The following is a 16,962-nucleotide window of genomic DNA, read 5'->3' on the forward strand; positions in this document are numbered from 1 at the left end:
GCTCTGTTGCCTGTGTCTATGTGCCTGTGGTTTTGTCAGTGTGAACATGTGATGTATCTGACCCCAGGAATGTGTCAAAGTTTCCCCTTCCTGGGACAATGAATTCACGATGTTCTTATTTCAATTTCCAGGAGTGTATAAACTATCATGTTCAAAATATCTTCTATTCATATCAAGCCTGACAAGAGTAGATAACACTTTTCTTGAAGCTCCTTTGACGCTTTTGTTCCCGGTTTTCCGAATCCAGTGAACACTAATGGAGAGGCAGGGAGGATAAGTTAATCCGGGAAGTCTCCGCCACATTTTCCAATATTGTACAGTTACTGAAACCATTTACACAATCCCGTTCTGACGTGTGGGGTTGATCTGTTATTCCGCGCAACGGATTAATCTGATGTACCCTTTACCCTGTGGCTCCTTCAATTCCATCCCCACACTACTACAGAAGTCAGACAGACGCTACTAACGTTCTGAAGAGAAATGCCTGAAAAACTTTCAGCAATAAATATCTTCTTGAGTCTTGTGCTGTAAGGAAATGAGACAAAAATTCACAAAATTTCTTATGTAACTAGTGGGATACTTGGGTACTGGAGAGTGCTAGTTAGTGTAAGAAAAACATGAAACTAACGGAAGTTATTTATTTATCAAAAATTCTGATAAATCGCAATGGCACTTTTAGTTATGAATTCAACAAGTTATATCCTGGTTATATTCGGAATGTGAAGTTGCCTCAAGGATAGGATTCGCTAATTAAATTTCTATACAAAGTTTAAGATGCTTATTGACTTGGCAGAATGGCTGAGAGGCTCATCTACTCAACTTTAATTATCGTTTAGAATGTTGCTAGGTACGGTCGAGGCCGTCGTGTGTGAAATGCAGTGAAGTGTACTGTTGTGGAGGAAATATGGGGCTCGCAATAGCTGTAGCGCACAATACCGTAAGCTGTTATGACTGCTGTTTGCGCCACTCGCTGCTGACAAATAAGATAACTCTCGTTCTATCTGGATTGACCTTCGCCAATCAAAATCTCCCTACACCTTGATGAAGTCAAAGACTCCTATTCGCCCCTAGTCTAACTATTGGCGTGGTACACCGGTCAGATAACTAGTCCACCACGATGCCACTCAAAATTCGCTTGCAGGCGTTTAACTATAACTCTGTCTGTTCACACCGCACAATAAGTGTGTTGGCCAGCACAGTGAACAATGCTTAATCGCAAGGACTCAAAAGAGAGTAGCACTAGTAAACTAGCTTGATGCAGCTCCGTGCTGGTCTATCCTGTGCAAGCCTCTATCTCCAAATAAGTACTGCAGCTGGTATCTTGCTGAGACAGCTTACTGTGTATCTCTTTGTATACCTCTGATTTTTATCCCCAGCCCACACTTCCCTCCAGTACTAAATAATTGGTGATCACTTGATGCCTATCAACCTCTTTCTACTTAGGCTGTGCCACAAGCTTCTTGTCTCCCAAATTCTGTTTAATACCTTATTTAAGAAGTGATCTACCCATTGAATGTTCAGCATTCTTCTGTAGCACAATATTTGTCATTCTATTTTCTTTATGTTTTAACTATTTAACATCCATGTTTAACTTCCATTCATGGCTACACTCCAGGCGATTGCGTTCAGGAAAGACTTCGCAATACATAAATCTATATTTTATGTTAATTTTCTTTTCTTCAGAAACACTTTTCTTGCCATTGCCAGTTTATGTTTTTATATCTTCTACTTCGTCCATCAGTTATTTTACGCCCGAACAGCAAAAATCTATACTTCACCTGTCTCGTGTCTTAATTCCCTTAGTATCACGTGATTTGACTATATTCAATTATCTTTGTCTTGCTTTTATTTTCACCTTATATCCATCTTTCAAGACATGAAATTAAATGATCATATGGCACTGTTGCCCGGGAGGCCCCATGCGGGGAAGGCTGGCCGCCGTAGTGCAAGTCCTTTTTAGTTGACGCCACTTCGGCGACTTGCGAGTCAATGATGAACACACAACACCCAGTCATCACGAGGCAAAGAAAATCCCTAACCCCTCCGAGAATCTAACCCGAGACCCCGTGCGCGGGAAGGGAGAACGCTACCGCAAGACCACGAGCTGTGGACTTTCAAGACACTATACACTCCATTCAGCTGTTCTTTGTAGTCACATTTGCCGAGGACATTAACATAATTACGATGTTTTTATTTTTTCTCCCTGGACTTCAATTCCCACTCCCAATTTTTCGTTTGTTCCCTTTACTACCTTTATGTACAGATTGAATGGCATTGGGGATAGGCTACAATCCGGTCTCACCCTCTTAAGCTTTTTCATGCCCCTCCACTCTTCACTGCCATCTGTTTTCTGTACAATTTGCAAATAGCCCCACGCTCAAGTATTTTACCCCGACCACCTTCACAATTTCTAAGAGTATTGCCGTTGTTAAATGGTACTTAATGTAACAACATTAGTGGAATCAATGTGAAGTGAAGTAGAAACTAGAAAATAAATGAAAAAGTTTAGTTTAGAAGAATTACACACTGGCAAACAGAGCAGCAGTGGCAACGTCTGGCTCTTGCAAGTCAGCACGTTGAAGAGAAGTCGTCGCCCTCCCCACATAAGCGGACGCTGTCGATTCAGGCGTCAGGGCACCGCCCAACCGGCTCACGTGTTTCTCAATTGTGACATGTGATCAAAGGCCCTCGCCTATATTCCAAGAGCCAAAACCGACGTTAAGATTCTTCGAGAAGCTTTTCAACGAGACAGAAGAGGCAATGGCCTTGAAGTCTTTCACCTCCAGTGAAAGGAAGTGAATAAATACGCGAGATGCAGTGGGCCCGACAGTAGTAGTTTTCAGTTCCAGTACAGTACTGTCGGGGCTGAAGACCGTCATGCAGGAAGAGACTACATCGTACACAGGTTGGTTGGTTTGTGGAGGTTAAAGGGACCAGACTGCTACGATCATCGGTCCCTTTTCCAAATACTAAAAACACCCACAGAGAATAAAAACGATCAACAGAGAATAAAAACGATCAACAGAGAATAAAAACGATCAACAGACGATAAGACAGAAGATACAGAACAAGAGAAACGTAGACAAAGACCAGACAAGACGAACTAAAAGCACAAAGAGTGTGACAGTGGTTGGCCGACCAGACAAACAAAAAGGGAAAAGCCAACCACCGAGAAACACATGAAAAAAATCTGACAAATTGTAGGCCATAGGCCAGAATCAACACAAACTCACACACTTACATTAAGCGATAAAATCCCCCTGCCCAAATAAAACGCAGAACTATGTCCGCTATGGAAGAGTCGTCGGATAAAAGCGCAGAGCGTATCAGGCAGCGCAAAAGTCTGCCTGAGCACAGATAAAAGGGCGCACTCCAACAGAATATGGACCACCGTCAAGGACGCCCCACACCAAAAAGAGGGGGATCCTCACGACACAGTAAATAACTATGCGTTAGTCGGGTGTGGCCAATGCGGAGCCGACAAAGGACGACTGATTCCCTGCGGTTGGCTCGCATGGATGACCGGCACACAGTAGTCGTCTCCTTGATACGGCGGAGTTTGTTTGGCACGGGCAGGCTGCGCCAATCAGTGTCTCATAAATCGAAACCTTTGCGGCGTAATAGTGCCCGCAAATCAGTCGCCGGGAGGCCAATCTCCAGAGATGGTGCACTAGTGGCCTCTTTCGGGAGGCGGTCAACAGTTTCATTTCCAGGTATCCCAACATGGCCCGCGGTCCAAACAAAGACCACAGATCTGCTGCAACGGGCAAGAGTATGCAGGGACTCCTGGATAGCCATCACCAGACGAGAACGAGGGAAACACTGGTCGAGAGCTCGTAAAGCGCTCAGGGAATCGCTACAGATAACGAAGGACTCACCTGAGCAGGAGCGGATATACTCTAGGGCACGAAAGATGGCGACCAGCTCAGCAGTGTAAACACTGCAGCCAGCCGGCAACGAACGTTGTTCAGAATGGTCCCCTAGAGTTAGTGCATAACCGACACGGCCAGCAACCATCGAACCGTCGGTATAGACAACGCCAGAGCCCAGATACGTGGCCAAGATGGAATAAAAGCAGCGTCGGAAGGCCACCAGAGAAACCGAGTCCTTCGGGCCCTGTGCCAAGTCGAGCCGAAGGCAAGGGCGAGGCGCACACCATGGGGGTGTACGAAGAGGGGCCCGGAAAGGAGGTGGTACAGGGAAACACCCAAGCCCATAGAGAAGCTGTTTGACGCGTACGGCGATCGGACAACCCGGTTGGTTGGTTGGGTGTGGGATTGAAGGGACCAGACTGCTAAGGTCATCGGTCCCTTGTTCCACGATAAAATCACACGAAATAAAAACTGTCAGTCGTTAAAAACGGAGAACTGAGAGAAGGGACGACACAATACAAGAAAGGCAGACAAAGACCAGACAAACGGAACTAAAATCGCACCGAGTGTGAAGGTGGTTGGCCGACCATGAAAATAAGGAAAAGCCAACCACCAAATGACATTAAAACCCACAGTTTAAAACCACAGGCCAAAGGCCCAAGTCAATACAGGAAATAAAAGGACAAACACTCAAATCATACGATAAAAACCCCCTGCCCGAATAAAACTCAACACGAGGTCCGCCATAGCATCGTCATCACATAAAAGGGCAGGGAGGGTATCAGGCAGCGTAAACGTCTGCCTGAGTCCTGTTAAAAGCGGGCAGTCCACCAAAATGTGGACCACCGTCAGAGCTGCCCCGCAGCGACATAGCGGTGGGTCCTCCCGGCGCAACAAATGGCCGTGCGTCAGCCACGTGTGGCCAACGCGCAGCCGGCAGAGGACGACAGAGTCCTTCCGAGAGGCCCGCATGGAGGAGCGCCACACACAGGTCGTCTCCTTCACCGCCCTAAGTTTGTTGGGCGTGGGCAGGGTGCGCCACTCGTCACCCCAGGCACCAAGCACTTTCTGGCACAAAAGCGACAGGAGATCACACTCCATAAGGCCGAGTTCCAGAGCCGGTGAACTCACTGCCTGTTTAGCCAGCGTGTCAACCCGCTCATTGCCCGGGATGCCGACATGACCTGGGGTCCAAACAAAGACCACGGAGCGGCCGCAACGGGCAAGAGCATGGAGCGACTCGTGGATGGCCATCACCAGACGGGAACGAGGAAAGCACTGGTCAAGAGCTCGTAAACCACTCAGGGAGTCACTACAGATGACAAAGGACTCACCTGAGCGGGAGCGGATATACTCTTGGGCACGATAGATGGCAACCAACTCGGCAGTGTATACACTGTTCCCGGGTGCCAGCGACCGTTGCTCACAATGATCCTCTAGAGTAAGAGCGTAACCAGTGCGACCAGAGACCATCGAACCGTCGGTATAGGTCACGGCAGATCCGGGAAACTCGGCAAGGAGAGCAACAAAGCGGCGGCGGAGGGCCGGAGGAGGGACCGAGTCTTTCGGACCCTGTGCCAAATCCAGCCGAATGCATGGTCGGCGCACACACTAAGGGGGCAGACGGAGATTGGCCCGGAAAACAGGCGGGAGAGGAAAAAACTCAATCCCACACAGTAGAGCCCGGATGCGAACCGCGATCGTACACCCTGACCGGGGCCGCCTGTCTGGAAGATGGACGATCGAGTGCGGGAACAGGAGACGGTAGTTGGGATGCCCTGGCAAGCTACAAACGTGGGCAGCATAAGCGGCCAGAAGTCGGTCGCGCCGGATCCGCAATGGAGGAACACCAGCCTCCACAAGTAAGCTGTCAACAGGGCTTGTCCGAAATGCTCCTGTGGCGAGTCGGATCCCGCAGTGATGGATGGGATCCAGCAATTGCAACGCTGATGGCGACGCCGAACCATAAGCCACACACCCATAATCAAGGCGGGACTGGATCAGCGCTTGATACAGCCGGAGAAGGGTGGACTGATCGGCACCCCATCCGGTGTGGCTAAGGCAACGGAGAGCGTTTAAATGCCGCCAGCATGTTTGTTTAAGCTGCCTAATATGAGGGAGCCAAGTCAGCCGGGCATCAAATACCAGTCCCAAGAACCGATGCGTCTCTACCACAGCAAGAGGTTCACCGTCAAGGTAAAGGCGTGGTTCAGGGTGAACCGTGCGACGCCGGCAGAAATGCACAACGCAGGTCTTAGCGGCCGAAAACTGGAAGCCGTGCGCTACAGCCCACGACTGCGCCTTGCGGATAGCGCCCTGCAGCTGGCGCTCAGCAACTGCAATGCCAGCGGAGCTGTAGTAGAGGCAGAAATCGTCTGCATACAACGAAGCTGCGACGGACGATCCCACCGCCTCAGCGAGCCCATTGATCGCAATTAAAAACAGGGAGACACTGAGGTCAGACCCCTGTGGGACCCCGTTCTCCTGGACCCGGGAGGAACTATGGGACGCAGCAACTTGCACGCGGAAGGAACGAGACGACAGAAAATTCTGAATAAAAATCGGGAGCGGGCCCCTAAGACCCCACCCATGAAGTGTGGCCAGGATGTGATATCGCCAAGTCGTATCGTACGCCTTCCGAAGAAGGCAACCAGATGTTGGCGGCGTGCAAAGGCTGTACGGACGGCAGACTCTAGGGAGACCAGATTATCGACGGCAGAGCGGCCTTTGCGGAACCCACCCTGAGACGGAGCCAGAAGGCCTCGAGACTCGAGGAGCCAACTCAACCTCCGGCTCACCATACGTTCTAGCAACTTGCAAAGAACGTTGGTGAGGATTATGGGGCGGTAGCTGTCCACCTCCAGCGGGTTCTTGCCAGGTTTCAACACGGGGAGGACGATGCTTTCTCGCCATTGAGATGGGAACACACCCTCAACCCAGATGCGGTTGAAAACATCTAGGAGGCGTCGCTTGCAATTCACAGAGAGGTGTTTCAGCATCTGGCTGTGGATGCGGTCTGGCCCAGGAGCCGTATCAGGGCAAGCAGATAGGGCACTCTGGAATTCCCAGTCGCTGAAAGGAGCATTGTACGACTCCACGTGGCGCGTGTGAAAGGAAAGCCTCCAACTTTCCAACCGCTCTTTCCGGGAGCGGAAGGCCAGTGGGTAATTCGTAGATGCGGAACACTGAGCAAAATGCGCTGCTAACCGGTCCGCAATCGTGTCGGAGTCAGTACACACCACTCCATTCAGCGAAAGCCCAGGGACAGAGACAGGCGGCCGATAGCCATGGAGTCGCCTAATCTTAGCCCAAACCTGCGATGCAGAGGTACGGACGCCAATGGTGGAAACATACCGTTCCCAGCACTCCTGCTTCCGTTGGCGAATAAGGCGTCGGGCACGGGCACGGAGCTGTTTAAAAACGATGAGGTTCTCCAAGGACGGGTGCCGCTTATGGCGTTGAAGAGCCTGCCGGCGATCTCTAATCGCCTCTGCGATCTCGGGCGCCCACCAAGGCACAGTCCTCCTCCGAGGGGACCTGGATGAACAGGGAATCGCAGATGCCGCCGCAGAAACGATGCCGGTGGTGACCGACTGAACCACCGCATCAATGGTGTCAGGGGAAGGAGGTGCGATAGTGGCGAGAGAGGAGAACAAGCCCCAATCAGCCTTATTCAGAGACCATCTGGAGGGGCGTTCAGAAGAGTGACGCTGTGGTAGTGACAGAAAGATGGGGAAATGGTCACTACCACAGAAGTCGTCATGGACACTCCAGTGGATGGATGGTGAAAGTCCGGGGCTGCAGATAGAAAGGTCGATGGCCGAAAATGTGCCATGGACGACGCTGAAATGTGTCGGCTCTCCCGTGTTTAAGAGGCAGAGGTCAAGCTGCGAGAGAAGAGTCTCGACATCTCTACCCCAGCCAGTAATCGCGGCGCTACCCCACAGGGGGTTATGGGCGTTAAAGTCGCCCAGTAACACAAAAGAAGGAGGCAGTTGTGCTATCAATGCAGCCAACACATGACGCGAGACATCACCATCTGGCGGAAGATACAAACTGCAGACAGTAATACGCTGAGGCGTCCACATCCTTACAGCGACAGCCTCTAAAGGTGTGTGAAGAGGTACACATTCGCTGTAGACAGAGTTAAGGATGTAGACGCAGACTCCACCAGATACCCTCTCATAAGCTGCCCGGTTCTTGTAATAACCCCGATACCCACGTAGGGCAGGGGTCCGCATTGCCGGAAACCAAGTTTCCTGTAGGGCAATGCAGAGGAAAGGGTGACTGCTGATGAGTTGGCGAAGCTCAGCAAGGTGGTGGAAAAAAGCGCTGCAGTTCCACTGGAGTATTGCTTTGTCCATGTCCGAAAAAGGCGTGAAGGGGCGAGGAGGCCGATCACGCCACTGGGTCACCTGCTGCCACCGATGGAGGACCAGTACAATCTGCTTCCATGGCGTCTGAGGGTCCGGCGAGATCCAGGTCCTCAGCGGACGCCCGGATCTCCACCTTTTCCCCGTACGCAGAGCCTGTAGGGAGCAGTGGGGTGGATGCCACCGCGTGGTCCTTGGCCTTAGAGGTCTTCTTCTTCGTCTTGTCTCTCTGGTCCTTGGGTTTCATTGGCTGGGAGGGCTCCAGCGAGTCAGTCTCCGGGACGGAGGAGGAGCGGGAAGCCCTGTGATCAGCCGCTGGTCTGCTTTTCTTCCATTGGCTGACGTCACCCTTCCCAGAGGTGGAAACCTGGGAAGGAAGGGACCCAAGGGACCCTTTCCGTGCTATTCGAGCAGGGGAAGTTTGAGACACTAGATCGCGTGTTGGGGGTGCTGCTCCGGAGGCAGGTAGTGCAGGAGCAGCAGGGAGTGAAGTGCCCCCCACCATCAAGGGGGCAGGTGTAGCATTCCGGCTCTGAGAGGTGGCAGTCTGAGGGAGAGCTAATGGGGCCATAACAGTAGTAGCCGCGGCGTAAGAGGCAGGCATTCGAACAGGATGGAGGCGTTCGAACTTCTGCCTGGCCTCAGTGTATGTCAGGCAGTCCAGGGTCTTATACTCCATGATTTTGCGCTCTTTCTGGTAGATCCTGCAGTCCGGCGAGCAAGGTGAGTGGTGCTCTCCGCAGTTTACACAGATGGGAGGCGGAGCACATGGAGTATCGGGATGTGATGGGCGTCCACAATCTCGACATGTGAGGCCGGAAGTACAGCGGGAAGACATATGCCCGAACTTCCAGCACTTAAAGCACCGCATCGGGGGAGGGATATATGGCTTGACGTCACAACGATAGACCATCACCTTGACCTTCTCAGGTAAAGTATCACCCTCGAAGGCCAAGATGAAGGCACTGGTGGCAACCTGCTTATCCCTTGGACCACGATGTACGCGCCGGACGAAGTGGACACCTCGCCGCTCTAAATTGGCGCGAAGCTCGTCATCGGACTGCAATAGAAGGTCCCGATGGAATATTATGCCCTGGACCATATTAAGACTCTTATGGGGCGTGATTGTAACCGGAACATCCCCCAGCTTGTTACAATCGAGTAACCGGCGGGACTGGGCGGAGGACGCCGATTTGATCAAAACCGAGCCCGAGCGCATTTTGGACAAGCCCTCCACCTCCCCGAACTTGTCCTCTAAGTGCTCGACGAAGAACTGAGGCTTCATGGATGTAAAGAATTCACCATCAGCTCTCGTACACACCAGGTAGCGGGGCGAGTATGGTTCGCTGGCATCCTTAGTCTTTCGTTCCTCCCATGGTGTAGCCAGGGAGGGGAACGATTTGGGGTCATATGTAGTTGCGTTGTATTGAGCCCTGGAACGCTTAGAGACTGCTGGCGGCTGGCCACCAGCAAGAGATGATGTACCACGCTTCATTGCGGGTCATCCGCCCTGATGCCACCTACTCCGACCAAGGGCCCTCCCCACGGGCGCCACCCAGCCTCAGCAACGACCACCTGGCAGGATGGCCATTGCCGGGAGTCCCAATGCCCCAAGGAGATAGGCATCTACTCCTTGGCATACGTGGGGAGTTAACGGCGCTGGCATCAGCAGAGCGATCCCTGTGTAGTCAGGGGGCTACAACCAACAGGGTACATGGCGGCCCCACCACAACGGACTGGCTACCGTGCTGGATTTCAGGTGATGTAGTCCAATATCGTCATTGGCGCATAAAGCGGCACAGCATAGCAGACTGCAAGAAACCGCACCCAAGAACAAATCCACGCCCAAGAGATGGTAGGTGAGCGGGACTGCTAAGCGATGACCACAAACCTGGCTAGAGATGGTAATGCTTGATGGACACATCGCTCCTTGTAAGGCGCCCTTCCCCAATCGGCTCGCTCTTCGGAAAATTTAGAAGGATGGAGGTCAAACCCGTTAGGGGACCATCTCACAAGGCCAAAACGTTTGAGACTCCTTTTAGTCGCCTCTTACGACAGGCAGGAATACCGTGGGCCTATTCTTACCCCCGAACCCACAGGGGGATCGGACAACCCGACCTGGGCCGACGTTCTGGCAGATGGACGACGGACTGCGGGAACAGGACACGATAATTTGGAAGCTAAAAACATGGGCAGCATAATCAGCCAGTAATTGTTTGCGTCGTATCCGCAGTGGAGGGACACCTGCCTCCACAGGTATGCTGCCCACAGGGCTGGTCGGAAGGCACCAGTGGCAAGGCGTATCCCGCTGTGGAGGATTGGATCCAGCACCCGCAACGCAGATGGGGATGCTGAGCCATAAGCCAGACTCCCATAGTCCAGACGGGACTGGATTAACGCCTGATAAAGCCGTAGGAGAGTAGATCGGTCGGCGCCCCACCTGGTGTGGCTCAGGCATCGCAGAGCATTTAGATGCCGCCAACACGCCTGTTTAAGCTGCCGAATATGAGGCAGCCAAGTCAACCAGGCATAAAAAACCATCCCCAAAAACCTATGTGACTCCACCACTTTAAGAAGCTCGCCGTCAAGATAAAGCCGAGGCTCCGGGTGAACAGTGCGTCGCCGGCAGAAATGCATAACGCAGGTCTTGGCTGCCGAAAACTGAAAACCGTGCGCTACAGCCCAAGACTGCGACTTGCGGATTGCGCCCTGTAGCTGACGTTTAGCAGCTGCAATGCCAATAGAGCTGTAGTAAAGGCAGAAGTTGTCAGCATACAGGGAAGTGGAGACAGAATTTCCCACGGCCGCAGCGAGCCCGTTAATGGCTATTAAAAACAGACACTTAGAACAGAACCCTGTCGCACACCGTTCTCCTGGACTTGGGAGGAACTATATGAGGCCGCGACGTGCACGCGGAAGGTACGATACGACAGAAAATTGCGGATATAGATCGGCAGAGGGCCCCAAAGGCCCCATCCATAAAGCGTAGAAAGGATGTGATGACGCCATGTAATATCATACGCCTTCTGCATGTCGAAAAAGACCGCGACCAGATTCTGACTGCGGGCAAAGGCAGTACGGATGGCCGACTCCAGGCTCACCAGATTGTCGGCGGCGTAGCGGCCTTTACGGAACCTACCCTGAGACGGAGCCAGAAGGCCCCGAGACTCCAGAACCCAATTCAAGCGCCGGCTAATGGGACGGTAGCTGTCCACCGCCAAAGGGTTCTTCCCCGGTTTCAGAATGGGGACAACAAGATTTCCCCGCCATTGCGACGGAAACTCACCCTCGACCCAAATGCGGTTGTAAAGGTCGAGGAGGTGTCGCTGGCAGTCCACTGAAAGGTGTTTCAGCATCAGAGTGGATGCTATCTGGGCCAGGAGCGGTGTCAGGACAAGCGGCGAGGGCACTGCGAAATTCCCCCTCACTGAATTGAACATTTTACAATTCAGGATGGTGGGTGCGAAAAGAAAGACTCCGACGTTCTATCCGCTCTTTAATGGAGCGGAAGCCCAAGGGGCAGTTGGCAGAAGCGGAATTCAGAGCAAAGTGCTCTGCCAAGCGGTTTGCAATGACGTCGGAGTCAGTACAAACTGCTCCACTCAGTGAGAGCGCAAGGACGCTGACAGGGGTCCGATAGCCATAGAGGCGGCGAATCTTGGCCCAGACCTGCGATGGAGTGACATGGAGGCCAATGGTGGACACATACCGCTCCCAGCATTCCTGCTTGCGTTGGCGGATAATGCGGCGGGCTCGCGCACGCAGCCGTTTGAAGGCGATAAGGTTTCGATTGAGGGATGTCGCTTTTAACGCTGGAGCGTCCGCCGGCGAGCTTTAATCGCTTCAGCGATCTCAGGCGACCACCAAGGCACAGTCCGCCGCCGAGGGGACCCAGAAGAACGCGGAATGGCAGATTCGGCGGCAGTAACGATGCCGGTGGTGACCGATTGAACCACTGCATTAATGTCATCGTTAGAGAGAGGCTCAATAGCGGCAGTGGAGAAGAACAAGTCCCAGTCAGCCTTATTCAGAGCTCATCTGCTAGGGCGCCCAGAAGACTGACGCTGTGGTAGTGACAGAATGATCGGAAAGTGGTCACTACCACATAGGTCTTCATGCACTCTCCATTGGACAGACGGTAAGAGGCTAGGGCTACAGATGGAAAGGTCAATGGCGGAGTATGCGCCATGCGCCACACTGAAGTGTGTGAAGGCACCATCATTTAATATCGAGAGAGCGAGCTGCGCCAATAAATGCTCAACGATGGCGCCTCGACCTGTTGCCACTGACCCACCCCACATGTGGTTATGGGCATTAAAGTCGCCCAGTAACAAGAAAGGTGGCGGCAATTGGGCTATCAGAGCAGCCAGGACATGCTGCGCGACATCACCATCTGGTGGAAGGTAAAGACTACAGACAGTAACAGCCTGTGGCGTCCACACCCGAACAGCGACAGCCTCTAAAGGTGTTTGGAGAGGTACAGACTCGCTATGAAGAGAGTTCAGGACATATATGCAGACGCCACGAGACACCCTTTCATAAGCTGCCCAGTTCTTATAATAACACCGGTAGCCACGGAGGGTGTGTGGGGGGGGGGTTTGCATGGCTGGAAACCAAGTTGAATGCAGCAGAGGAATGCAGCAGAGGAATGCAGCAGAGGAATGCAGCAGAGGAATGCAGCAGAGGAATGCAGCAGAGGAATGCAGCAGAGGAATGCAGCAGAGGAATGCAGCAGAGGAATGCAGCAGAGGAATGCAGCAGAGGAATGCAGCAGAGGAATGCAGCAGAGGAATGCAGCAGAGGAATGCAGCAGAGGAATGCAGCAGAGGAATGCAGCAGAGGAATGCAGCAGAGGAATGCAGCAGAGGAATGCAGCAGAGGAATGCAGCAGAGGAATGCAGCAGAGGAATGCAGCAGAGGAATGCAGCAGAGGAATGCAGCAGAGGAATGCAGCAGAGGAATGCAGCAGAGGAATGCAGCAGAGGAATGCAGCAGAGGAATGCAGCAGAGGAATGCAGCAGAGGAATGCAGCAGAGGAATGCAGCAGAGGAATGCAGCAGAGGAATGCAGCAGAGGAATGCAGCAGAGGAATGCAGCAGAGGAATGCAGCAGAGGAATGCAGCAGAGGAATGCAGCAGAGGAATGCAGCAGAGGAATGCAGCAGAGGAATGCAGCAGAGGAATGCAGCAGAGGAATGCAGCAGAGGAATGCAGCAGAGGAATGCAGCAGAGGAATGCAGCAGAGGAATGCAGCAGAGGAATGCAGCAGAGGAATGCAGCAGAGGAATGCAGCAGAGGAATGCAGCAGAGGAATGCAGCAGAGGAATGCAGCAGAGGAATGCAGCAGAGGAATGCAGCAGAGGAATGCAGCAGAGGAATGCAGCAGAGGAATGCAGCAGAGGAATGCAGCAGAGGAATGCAGCAGAGGAATGCAGCAGAGGAATGCAGCAGAGGAATGCAGCAGAGGAATGCAGCAGAGGAATGCAGCAGAGGAATGCAGCAGAGGAATGCAGCAGAGGAATGCAGCAGAGGAATGCAGCAGAGGAATGCAGCAGAGGAATGCAGCAGAGGAATGCAGCAGAGGAATGCAGCAGAGGAAAGGATGAAGGCTGATAAGTTGGCGGAGCTGAGCTAGATGGTGGAAGAAACCGCTGCAGTTCCACTGGAGGATGGTGGTGTCCATGGCTGATAAAGGCGTGATGGGACTGGGAAGGGAGATTACGCCGCTGGGTCACTTGCTGCCTCCGATTTAGCACCTGTGATACTGCTTTCCATGGCGTCTGATGGACCGGCGAGGTCGAGGTCCTCAGCGGACGCCAGAATCTCCACCGCATCCTCAGACGCAGAGCTGGAAGGTTGCGGCGGGATGGCTGCCACCGCGAGTTCCTTGGGCTGAGAGCTCTTCTTGGGTTTCTCACGCCGTTCCTTGGGTCGCAACAGCAGGGAGGGCTTCACCGATTCAGTCTCCGGGACGGAGGAGGATCGTGAAGCCCTACGACCAGCGGATTGCGGGCACTTACGCCACTGTCGGTCGTCAGCCTTCTCGCTGGCGGAAACCTGGGAAGCGAGTGACCCAAGGGACCCCTTGCGAGCGTGTGAAGCCGAAGAAGTTGGACACTTCTCCGGCTTAGAAGTGGGGGGATGGGTGGGATGGTGTTGCTCCTGAGGTAGGTGGCGCAGGAGCAACCCGGTGGGTAGAGCTCCCCACTGGCGAGGGGACAGGAGGAGTTTTACTACTCGTCGATCCGGCCACAATTGGAGAAACAGACGGGGCTAGCACAGGTGTTGTAGCAGCAGTGTAGGAAGATGTCATTCTCACAGGATGGAGTCGGCCGTATTTCCTTTTGTGCTCAATATAGGTTAGTCCGTCCAGGGTCTTTTATTCCATGATTTTACGCTCTTTCTGGAAAATTCGGTAGTCTGGCGAGCAAGGTGAATGGTGCTCCCCGCAGTTGACACAGATGGGAGGCGGGGCACATGGAGTATTGGGATGTGATGGGCGTCCGCAATCTCGACATGTGAGGCTGGAAGTGCAGCAAGAACACTTATGGCCGAACTTCCAGCACGAAGCTCCGCATCGGGGGAGGGATATAGGGCTTAACGTCACATCGGTAGACCATCACCTTGACCTTTTCCGGTAATGTATCCCCTTCGAAGGCCAAGATGAAGGCACCGGTAGCAATCTGATTTTCCTTCGGACCCCGATGAACGCTCCGGACAAAATGTACACCTCGGCGCTCTAAATTGGCGCGCAGCTCTTCATCAGACTGCAAAAGAAGATCCCTATGGTAAATAACTCCCTGAACAACATTTAAACTGTTATGGGGTGTGATCGTAACGGCAATATCCCCCAACTTATCACAAGCGAGTAACCGTCGTGACTGAGCAGAGTATGCCGTTTGTATCAGGACTGACCCAGAGCGCATTTTTGACAAGCCCTCCACCTCCCCAAACTTGTCCTCTAAATGCTCGACGAAGAACTGAGGCTTTGCGGAGAGAAAAGACTCCCCATCAGCCCTCGTACAAACTAAGAAGCTGGGCGAGTAACTGCTACTGCCATCCTGAGACTTACGTTAATCCCAAGGTGTGGCCAGGGAGGGGAACGTTTTAGGATCGTACTTCTGAGCGTTAAACTGAGCCCGAGAACGCTTAGAGACCGCTGGCGGCTGGCGACCAGCGAGAGACGATGTACCACGCTTCATTGTGGGACATCCGCCCTGATGCCACATACTCCGACCAAGGGCCCTCCCCACGGGCGCCACCCAGCCACGGCAAGAGCCACCTGGCAGGATGGCCGTTGCCGGGAGTCCCGATACCCCAGGAGGATAGGCATCTACTCCTTGGCATACGTGGGGAGTTAACGGCGCAGGCATCAGTAGAGCGATCCCTGTGTTGTCAGGGGGCTACAACCAATAGGGCACATGGCGGCCCCACCACAACGGACTGGCTACCGTGCTGGATGTTAGGTAACATGTGGTCCATGGTCGCCGTCGGTGCAGAAAGAGGCGCTGCACAGTGCAAGGTGTAATCTGCACGCAGAAACAGAGTCATGCCCAAGAGATGGAGAGCGGACAGGACTGCAATTCAACGGTGTATAAGTTGGCGAAAGGTCTGATCGCAAGATGGACACACTGCACCAAGTAAGGCGCCCTTCCCCAATCGGCTCGCTCTTCGGAAAATTTTGAGAGATGGAGATCAAACCCAACAGGGGACCATCATATAAGGCCGAAAAGTTTGAGACTCCTTTTAGTCGCCCCTTACGACAGGCAGGAATACCGCGAGCCTATTCTAACCCCCGAACCCGCAGGGGGTACATCGTACACAGAAGCACCAAGTCCGCCACTGTAATGGAATAGCCAGCAGCAGCCTCGCTGACAGAAGTCAGAAGGTATGTGAAGACTGTTACGTACCCGGGTGACTTGAGGATGGGAAGGAGACTGCCTCACATCAGCAGTCACCTGTGAGCTGGTAATGATCTGACAGCCGAAGACTGGCAAGCTGGTGTCCGTTGTTCGAGTCTGGGACACTGGCCTTCCCCCTCCGCGCCACTGCGCTGGTCGACGCACAACACTGACACACGCGGCCGCTTAGAAGTATCGCCATCCGATTCACGACTTCGTTCTCAATAATTAAACGAGCCACAGCACGATGCGCGTCTCCAGACAACTGGGCGAAACGGCGACAAGATACACACCACCAGACGTAATCAGACGCCGCCGCTCACGCAGCATGAAGGCTTTGCAAACGACACAGCTGCCGCTCTCCCAGCCAGAACAATCTAGTAAGAAAACCATTGTACAAATCTTCAATAAAAGTTATCTTCTGTAAAACAACTGTTTCATTCTACCTCATACCCGAGCCAAGGAAGAAACCACCCTGCCCACACGTTGAGAGAGGAAAGTAATTTAGTGTTTTTCGCCCTGACATAATGCCATAATGCCCTTTGCAGTGATGTTCATCCTGACAATTGACTAGCACCAAAAGAGAACCCAGTTACACAGTCAGCGCTGTCTAAAGCTTTCCGAGTCTAAACGTGCTGGGAACATAGGTTTGCGTGACGGGCAAAGTAATCAAAACAGAATTTAAACATTTCTTGTGTGAAACATTTCTGTAAATTCTAAGAAACAAGGTAATTTAAGGTGCCGTAATTGCGAATAGTGTTATGCTCGATGAAACTAAAATAATGGTAGCATGTACATGAAACTCCTTAGTACAGTG

General features: G+C 52.7%; 1 protein-coding gene across 1 annotated transcript; it reads left to right on the plus strand.

The window, feature by feature from the left end:
- Window positions 1-12,893: 12,893 nt before the first annotated feature.
- Window positions 12,894-13,850, plus strand: LOC126291512 (caldesmon-like). Its single transcript, XM_049985017.1, has one exon. The coding sequence runs from the start codon at window positions 12,894-12,896 to the stop codon at window positions 13,848-13,850; it is 957 nt and encodes a 318-aa protein (XP_049840974.1).
- The last annotated feature ends 3,112 nt before the right edge of the window (window positions 13,851-16,962 follow it).

The sequence above is a fragment of the Schistocerca gregaria genome, chromosome 9, assembly GCF_023897955.1.
Source record: "Schistocerca gregaria isolate iqSchGreg1 chromosome 9, iqSchGreg1.2, whole genome shotgun sequence".
Classification (NCBI taxonomy): Eukaryota; Metazoa; Arthropoda; class Insecta; order Orthoptera; family Acrididae; genus Schistocerca; species Schistocerca gregaria.

What these genes read in the sequence shown, in the direction of transcription:
- LOC126291512 (XM_049985017.1), top strand. Translation starts at nt 12,894, where the DNA reads ATGCAGCAGAGGAATGCAGCAGAGGAATGCAGCAGAGGAATGCAGCAG.